General features: G+C 37.5%; 1 protein-coding gene across 1 annotated transcript; it reads left to right on the top strand.

Moving 5' to 3' along the window:
* The first annotated feature begins 872 nt into the window (after positions 1-872).
* LOC114475654 (solute carrier family 22 member 5-like) lies at positions 873-6729 on the top strand. The gene is made up of 10 exons (XM_028466647.1): positions 873-1386; positions 1889-1992; positions 2072-2226; positions 2339-2510; positions 3564-3690; positions 3942-4042; positions 4790-5004; positions 6117-6299; positions 6414-6549; positions 6643-6729. Exons 1-10 carry the CDS (start codon positions 979-981, stop codon positions 6719-6721), a joined length of 1680 nt encoding a protein of 559 aa, XP_028322448.1. The 5' UTR covers positions 873-978; the 3' UTR covers positions 6722-6729.
* The last annotated feature ends 2886 nt before the right edge of the window (positions 6730-9615 follow it).

Below are 9615 nucleotides of genomic sequence, written 5' to 3' on the forward strand. Positions count from 1 at the left end.
ATCTAACATAGTTAGATTCTAACCTTCAAAGCAAGATGAAAGCAGAGATCATATTTTCCAGGCCAGTCTCACACTAAACGTGATATACAATTTTATTCCTTAAGCCACTTAAACCGTACTTTACAGTATTCTAAGGGTTTCGTGTGAATACAAAGCTAATGACAGTGTAGAAAATACATTTCATTGTTTCTTGTTAATCCATGGAACAGAGCCAGTACGAAGAAAGAGTTTCTGCCAAGACATGTCTCAGTTTCTGGGAAAGAAATGGGGAGGGGGAGAAAACATGTGCTCATAAAATTCCTGTAGGCTCTCTTTTTGTCCGTTTTGGAAGGAATAAGGAGGACAAATGGAGATATTCATTGTTCCTGTGGTTAAAAAGTGTACCGTGGACATGACAGAAAGTGTAAAACTGAACAAAAGTTTCAGAAAAAAGGCTCTTAAAGAATGAAGGGTAACTTTTTTATCTCATTGACAGTGTTTATCATTGTTTTACACTCCTGAAGATCATTAACCTTCCTTTCAATGATTCTTGGAAAGACAGTTTTCAAAAGAAACTGCCCCAATTTACCTTTATTTAAAGCAACTAAACATGCACATTTACACATCTTTATTGTGTTTGGTGCAGCAAACTTTAAGATTATACAATATGAATTACTTAACTGCTTAGCTGTAACAACACTCTTTCAGGGGAGGAATGCTTGGCTATAATAAAAAGTGAACTTGGAACCAGCATTCATGAGAGTTTATATCCTCAAACTGTGGGACATCACCCCCTGCAGTGCAGTGCAGGGTCGAGGACACCACCAACCCCTTTTTAAAGACGAGGCGTGACAGAAAATGTTTGACAACCCCTGCTATAAATGTCATGGCAGCTGAGCAGACTGAAGCAGTGTGCTAGTACAGAAGACAACATTTACCCTTTATTTGTTTGTTTTTTCTTTTATATTAGGAAGTAGCAATAGGCATTTTAAAGCTATAATGAGTGAAGGAAAAGTCAGAGACTACGATTCCATCACCTCTTTTCTTGGATCTTGGGGACCCTTCCAACGACGAGTCTTTCTGGCACTTGCTGTCAGCATCTTACCAAATGGATTTGTTGGAATTTACATCGTTTTTGTGGGTGATACTCCACCTCACCAATGCTTTATTCCTGAAAACCACCAAATCAGTGAGATGTGGAGGAATGTGACCATACCTGTGGAAACTGTCAATCAAAAGGTACAACGCAGCTCTTGCTCCAGGCTGAACTTGGAAATAGTTAGGAACTACTCTCTAACTGGTTTTGTCCCACATTTGGATGTGAATGTAAGTGAAATCCCTTTGGAGAAGTGCTTGGATGGCTGGACATACAGCAAGGACATTTACCAGTCAACTATTGTAACGGAGGTAAGCTATACTTTGCAATCCAGATAATAAAATGCTCAGTTTGTACTTTCATTACACAAACACACACTTTGAATAACACTAAGACAGTAATAATAGCAATAACATTAAATAGAACATGAAGGGCAAAATCATTAGGTAATAGTCTTGCTCAGGACAGGCTTCTGTGCACCAAACTACAGTAGATGCTCAGTTACACATTAACAGCAGGAGATTGTGGGGGCCATGGTTAATGTTACCAAGCATTCACAGCTTCTTCTTGGCTCTGTAATCCGGTACTGCTACTGTATCTTTAAATGAATGTTTGCATTGACAGGAGACTCCTGTGAGATAAACCATTTGGCTTTACATTACAGTTAGTTTAATTGCGTTTTACTTTTAATTTTAATAGCAAGAGCATTTTGCAAGAGTGTCCGTCCTCCAGTGAAGTGTCAACACTAGTCCCAAACAGTAAAAAGAGATTTTTTTTTTATTAAAATAATGAAAGATTTTGTTTGTTTTCCAGTGGGACTTGGTGTGCGATGATGCCTACAAGTTACCACTAACCACCTCGATACATTACGTGGGTGTGCTGGTGGGAGCTCTGATCTCAGGACAAATGTCGGACAGGTCTGTATTGTAAAGGACTTTTATTTATAAACTTATTCTACTACTGTGATGAAAGTGTTTCACTGAGTTTGTCGCACAGGTACGGGAGGAGGCCCGCGCTCTTCATCATGATGTCTCTTCAGGCCGTGGCGTCCACTGCACAGATCTTCTCTCCAAGCTGGGAGGTCTTCACTGCCATTTATTTCTTCATTGGTGCTGGTGGATTCTCCAACCTTACTGTTGCGTTTGTCCTGGGTAGGTTTTTAAACCAAGGAACTGAGTGGAGCCTGTCACTAAATGTTTACATTCATGTAACATACTTCTTTCCGATCGTAGTATTTTCTAAATCTTTGACGTTCACCTACAGGTGCAGAGATTTTAAGCCCAAAAACCCGAGTGGTATTCTGCTCCGTGGGTGTTTTTATGAGCTCAGCCTTGGGATACATGGCAATGCCAGCAGTGGCGTACTTTCTCCGTGAGTGGTGGACGTTGCTGATCCCCATGGCTGCCTGCAGCCTTATTTATGTCCCTTTGTGGTGGTAAGTATGTTGCCTTCAGTCAATTTTTTAAACTGGTGAACTATTATCACGTGATTCCTCGTTTTACAAAACAATTATTTACAATTGCAAATAAAACATGGAAATTGTAGCTGCTGTGCAGCAAGAGTCGGGGGGCGCCGGCAATTTTAGGCAAAACAGGACCGCTGTTGACTTGTAATGGCAAACTGTCAAAATGCAGTTATTAAGACATGAAATCATGAAATGACATGAAATGTTTTTGAGACTGTCAATCAAAGTGAATGCACGGAAACAAGGCCGCGCATCACAACAGAAAACAGGTAAATATGATTTTGGCTCTTACCTGACCCATAGACCTATATCAATGTGACCCGATGCGACCTGGTTTTGTTCTGCGATGTGCATGCAGAAAAGTAGAGGCGTGGCTTCTGGTAGATTGCAGAGGCAAGGGGAGGAAGTGGAGCTGTTGAGGGCGGGACATTGAGACGTCCTCAATTAACTCCGGATAGCGGCTTTAACTTTGCATGAGACCGAAATTGAAAATGCTGTAGAAAATTCAGTTATTCAGATATTTTCTAAACATTATCTGCAATGACTCCAACATTTTGTAACCGTTTTGAATAAACATTAAAAATGTATTTAGCTGGATTTTGCAAATATGTTTTTTACATTGCTGTTTATAGTCGAATATTTGATGCACCCTTGGCTTAATGCTTTTTAAATCAAGAATCTGTGTAGATGGTTTGTGTAACACAGTCTGAAGATGGCAAATTTGGTGAGAGTAGATAGGTTTAATATGTTTTATAATTCATAATTTGCAATAGGTTTAAATGTAGAATAGTTTCTTCAGTATTGGGGCCACATTTTGGGGTAAGTTACACATCTGTAGCACATTGAATTGATTTGTTGTGAATTTTCAAAATGCTGAACTTTAGAGGTTTGCTGTAGCACCACCAATCTGGCATGGGACTGGACCTTTGTAAGTAGGTTTTCCTCAGAAGAAGAAGAAGAAAAAGAAAATATCCAGGATAACAATTGGTACGTTATTATGTGTTATATTGTGTGTTTGTTCAGGTTGGTTCCAGAGTCTCCTCGCTGGCTCTTTACTCAGGGCAGGGTGATGGAGGCTGAGGTGATTCTGAGAAAAGCTGCAAAGATTAACAAAGTCGAAGCTCCGCTGACTCTTTTTACTCAAGCTGAAGTAAGTAAACAAGCATCTCATGTAACTGTGTGTTAGTTGCAACATATCTATACTTATTTTTTAACTGTATTGCTCCAAAATGCCTTTCACAGACACATTACGTCTTTGAACCCATACAAGAACATTATCTCTGGAATTCACAAACTGTAAAAAGAGGATTTTGTTTCATACCCACTGTGACAGCATGATGTGTGCAAGTTTGACCGGCTCTGCAACTTTATGAAGGAACTTTTTCTTTTTCTTGCTGACAGGTTGAAGATGCAATGGCTATGAAGGAGAATAAATACAACATCCTTGTAATTCTAAAAGACTGCAATATTTTCTACATAACATTTATTTGTTCACTTCTGTGGTACGTCTATATCAGTGTTTCTCAAATGGAGGTATGTGTTACCAGAAATGATAGAAACTATAGAAATAAATCTATTCAGGAGCCATTAAATCAGTATTTTTTTTAAACCTTAGGGTCGGGACCCCATGTCTGGTCACCTGGAGTTTAAATGGGGTCATCTGAACTTTCCAAAAAAATCTAAAGATTTAAAAAAAATAATTCATAATTAATCTTTTGGAAAAAAAATAGTAATAATAAAACAAGACACAATATTAAACAACTGTATTTCTATACTTTGACTTTGTGAAATATAAATGTTGTTAAACTAAAATGCAATTAAAAAAAAAGAAAATTAATGAATCTGAGCTCAAACATCTTGGGAAAAAATGCCTTTGGGGTCGCTAGAAATTCTTGATATCAAAATGGGGTCACAATCCAAAAAATGTTGGGAACCACTGCACTAAATATTGTTTCTTTCCACTTGTTTACAAAATGAGATTCTTTAAAATGTGTGTTGTCACTCCATCGATATGTTCTAAAGTTGTTTTTAAATAGTTTTCTAAGCAAAATGTAGCAGTTGGACAAAGGGGGGACTTGGATTCAGAAAGGGGTACTTGAGCCAAAAAGGTTTGAGATCCACTATTCTATTTTGTTGTATATTCAACACTCATGTCTACATAATAGCAAACTGATTGTTTGAATAGATGTTACATTAGTTGCTGTTTTTTTTTCTGATCATTGATGTTTCTGTTCCCACTGTCCTTGCAGGTTTATCGTCACCATTAGTTACTACGCTTTGATCCTCAACACTTCAAACTTGAATGGAGACCCTTATCTAAACTGTTTCCTGTCGGCAGTGACTGAGGTTCCTGCGTACGTCATTGCCATGTTAATGCTCCAGTACTGCTCCAGGCACATCTGCCAGTCCTCCACGCTCACACTCGGAGGCGTCGTGATCTTCTGCGTGAACCTTATTCCAATAGGTAATGCACAAAAAGCCTTCACGGAAAGGGTGGTGGTTATTCTGTCATGATGACACAATTAGAAAGGAGGGCCTCTGATTTTCTGTGATCGCGGGAAACAAGACGGAAAAAGCAATCTGCCCCATTTCTTTTTTTGTCCCTTTGTTTAAAATCGAGCACCAACATGACACGGAAAAGCCTCACATGCATGTTTTGGGACAATATCACAAACTTAGAAGCAATTTTTCACAGAAAAACGTCTGATTGAATGCCTTGACCAGGGGTGACAAACTTGTTTTAGGTCAGGGGCCAAATACGGACCAGTTTAATCTCAAGTGGGCCACAGATTTTATTGTGGTAAAATGAGCAATTTCCACATTATTGTGCCACAGTTTGCACTTCTACGTATACATAATATACAAAATATGTAACTGACCATATCCAAGTACTAAGTGACCAATATCAGTCCCAACAGGATCTTCACTTTAAATTTCCTAGATTTTGTGAACAATTTCTATTTAATTAAGGGAAATATTGTGTAATGATTTGACGAACATTGAAGGATTTTGTAAGAATTTGGGTTTTTTTCAGCTGTTTAACATTAAAAATGAGTGGAATCTTGCGATATAAGCATCAGAAAAAATGGGTAAATGAGTATACCTGAAATGGAATTAGGGAAATTTTACAAAGTAAAATCGGACACCCTATTTTTTATAATACATAGAATGCAACCAAAAAAGCTTCGTGGCCAAAGAATGTAGCTCGAATGTAGCAATAACCCACGTTGGATGTTTATGTCAGCGACTAACGTGAAGAAAGTCTGGAACTCATCATCACGGAGTAAATTTTCTGTCCTTCTACTGTTCCGGGGAGATTGGGATCAAGTAATACCAAAGCTTCGCGCTTCAAATAACGTCAGCAGGCGATAACGTGCACACTAATCATCGGTGCATTTCGGCCTCACTTGGTCCCAGCTTGACCTTTGCACCGGCCGGCAACTCAGTGTTGAAAATCAAACTTTAAAGTAGCCTCTCGTGCCCATAAGAGCCCAATTATAGAGAAAAAACAGTGCACTGGAGAGTCTTATCTACAGTTTGTACTTCTTTTCTCCTACGCTGTGTCTCTCCTGTTAGGTTTACCGGCTGTCGCTGTGTTTCTTGAGATGTTGGGAAAGTTTGGCATGACTGGAGCTTTCTGCGTGGTGTACGCGGTCACGTCAGAGCTCTTCCCCACTGTTATAAGAAACTCAGCTATGGGATGTTGCTCCATGTCAGCTCGTATCGGAACCATTATCTCCCCATTCATCATTTACTTAGGTACGTTTAAATTCTATATATTGATCATTTTTGCTATTATTGGAGTAATTCTCACAAATCTTTTTGGGATGTATTAAAAATGTTATCCCTGCTTTTCTCTTTTCTTTCCTGCAGGTCAATACTATAAGGCCCTCCCATATATACTAATGGGATCTTTGGCCATTTTCGGTGCAATTCTTTGTTTGTTGCTGCCAGAAACTTTTGGGAAACCCTTACCAGAGACTATTTCACAGATGGAGCAGACATGCTGGTGAGTTTAAATGAAAGAAAAACATATGCGTACCAGATGGAGAATAATCACACACCTATTTCATTATTTGTAAAATACTTTTTGTTTTAACAGGAATCGGAGGAAAAAAGAACCTGACGTAGAACTTGAAGTGCAAACATTGGATTTTCCAAATAAAGTGACAAAGTTATAGTCTGGAAATGTGTCTACTGTCTATTTTTAATTTGTAAAACTTTTCTTTTTTTTTTTTTCTTTGATTGATTATTTAAAAAGTAATGCTTCAAAAAGAATCTTTCTATAATCAAATTTAAAAATCCAGAAGCCGACGTTGTCTTTTTCTTTTTTTTTTTTAATCATTTACATTTTGGAATAAATTGACACAAAATTGAATTTTAATTGAATTTAACTGAGCACAGACGGAGAATGGGGGGCCTTGATTATGGTTTTTCTCTAATTCAAAATATACGACAGGAAAAAATACAAATTAATCATGTGAATCATTGAAATCACCATGTGGGGCAAGTATTGTCCAACGCAACATTTTTGATTATTGATATTTATTCATACCGATATATGCACAGACCCAAATTTTAGGTCACGAATATACTTATTCCACTTTAGTAATAAAAATCATGTATAATAGTAATAAGAAAAATGTCATATTCTTTGTCAATATTGGCGGAAAAGCTGATACGGATGTCAACCGATAATACATTTAATGGAAAATATCAGTTGAAAATATTGATGGCGGATAATGTTTAAAGGAAAATTGCCATAAAAAGTAGTAATTCCTAAGGGGGAAGCAAAAGGCTTTTATAATTGTATTCTATTCAAATTAAGAAATATTGTTGTTGACTTGTTTTTATACATTTGTCTTTTAATCATGTATTTATGTCCAAATGTATCTGGCTATTTTGTCTTTAAAAAAAAAAAAAAAAACACTAACTCATATAATTAAAAACAATTACTATTTTTCTTCTTATTTTCATTATTTCTCATTGTTAATAATTTAGTGCTGTTTCACCCATGCCCACTACAACTTATTGCGTCTAGAACCATTTATGTACTAGCTTTTATTACTATTTATTCAAATGTAAGACACAAATTTGAAGATTTCCTCAACATTGTATCACCAAGCAACGCAAACATGAATCGACACTTTCATTTTTCGTCAAACAATAAACGCGTCTGTGAAGGTTTTTATTATTTTAGAAAAGGTCTTGCTACGTCACTCTTACATTTCAGTAGTCAATTATAATTGTTATGAGTGTTATAGCTTCGCTTTTCTGTGCACACGCACGCGCCAGAGAAAAAAGCTGCGTCTGAATAGTCCTTCCTATCTCCTTTCCTATCCACTGTTCCTTCAACCCTGGAAGTGTTTAGTTGGTGGCCATGATAAAAAAGTGTTCGAGTTCTCTTTAAGCTGAAGAAAGGAGGCTCGATGCTTCCTTTATAACCTCCTTTAGCCTAGGAAACACTGATGCATCCTTTAGGAAAGGAGACAAGATAATGCTGACCCACAATTTCTTGCGGCGACAACATTTAAAGGGACATGCACACCCGAGCGCACACGGAAACTCACGATGACCGACAAGGGACGGAGATCATGTAAATTACCAATGCATTAATATGCTTTGAACAACTTTAAATAATCTAAAACCCATATCTTGTTATATGGAAGACATATGATCAGATTATAACTGACATAAAACAGACACTCTGTGGTTCAAGAAAAAAGGGATCAGAGACATTTTTTTATCTGCATTATGTTATATTCAACAAAATTAATATTTATGAGTGGAAGGTGAGTGAAACAACCATTCTCTATGTCAGCGATTCTCAACTAGTGGGTCGGGTCCCAAAAGTGGGTTGCAGACCTGCACTGGGTGGGTCGCGGACAGCTGGTCAAAAATAAATAAATACTTAAAACAAATTGAATTTTAATTCATAAATTACTTACTCTCATGATAGACTTGTCTGTTTTCAACAACTTTTTAAGAAAAACTAAATTTGGTTGGTTGAATTTTTAAAAAATAAATTGGGTTGCGACTTAATGATCATGGCAAAATGTGGGTCCCAGGGTGAGACCGTTGAGAACCCCTGATCTATGTGACTTTCTTTTAGTTTCACTTTTGTTCCTCGTAGCCTGGTGGCCTCTTTTCCTTTGATTTACATTCAAACCGTGTGATTTTTGAGATTATATCGGCGGAAAGTGTTATAAATGCGTTTTTAGTCGTCCATTTTTGTGAATTTGTAGTTTTTTCACCACGGCATACGTCATAACCAAGTTGTTCAAGTTATGTATCTTTTAAAGTCCAGAACTTTATCTTTCTGTAATTGTATATTTTGTATTTTTTCGACAGACTGTGGCTAATGGGGATCCTAACAAATAAACATAAACATAACCTTTGCGGCCGACTGATTATGACGTCACGTAGAGGAAGTACATCTTGATTGACGAAACAAACGTGATCCCCTTTCCCTAACTCCTCTCCTAACACCTTTCCTTGGAAAAGTGGATAGGAAAGGAGATAGGAGGGATGCAGCCAGAGAGACGCATGCGCGCAGGTGAACGGGCCGGAAGCTGTGGTGGTGATGCGGTCACGTGGTTCCGCCCTCAGGGCTTTCACTGAAGCAAAAGTGAAAGTGGTTTGGTCTGCTACGTTCAACCGTTGGTCTGCGTCTTTCTTTTATCCATCGTTTCTCTTTCACACTGACTATATTTTGCACATAAACAGTACGTTTTTTTGGGACCAAACAATGCACGGATAACTCATGACGGTAAGTTTAACCTTTCACACTTTTAAATGTGGCCTAAATTAATAAGTCCAAATTGACGTCAGTCAAAATTTTAAAATAACAAACACGGTTTCAGGACCATGAATGGACACAGGTTGTGCACATTTTGACGTATACAGTACTTTGATTTTTACACTACTTTGTGACATCGAAAGGGAAATATTTGATTTATTGTCAATTTGTTGACTGGGGAAAAAGTCCTCAGGCCATTAAAGCTGTTGACATTAGTTGGATTTTTAAATCCATTTCCTGTAAGTTGCACTAATTCTACTCGTGTTTATAAGCAAA

The sequence above is a fragment of the Gouania willdenowi genome, chromosome 14 (genome assembly GCF_900634775.1).
Source record: "Gouania willdenowi chromosome 14, fGouWil2.1, whole genome shotgun sequence".
Taxonomy (NCBI): Eukaryota; Metazoa; Chordata; class Actinopteri; order Blenniiformes; family Gobiesocidae; genus Gouania; species Gouania willdenowi.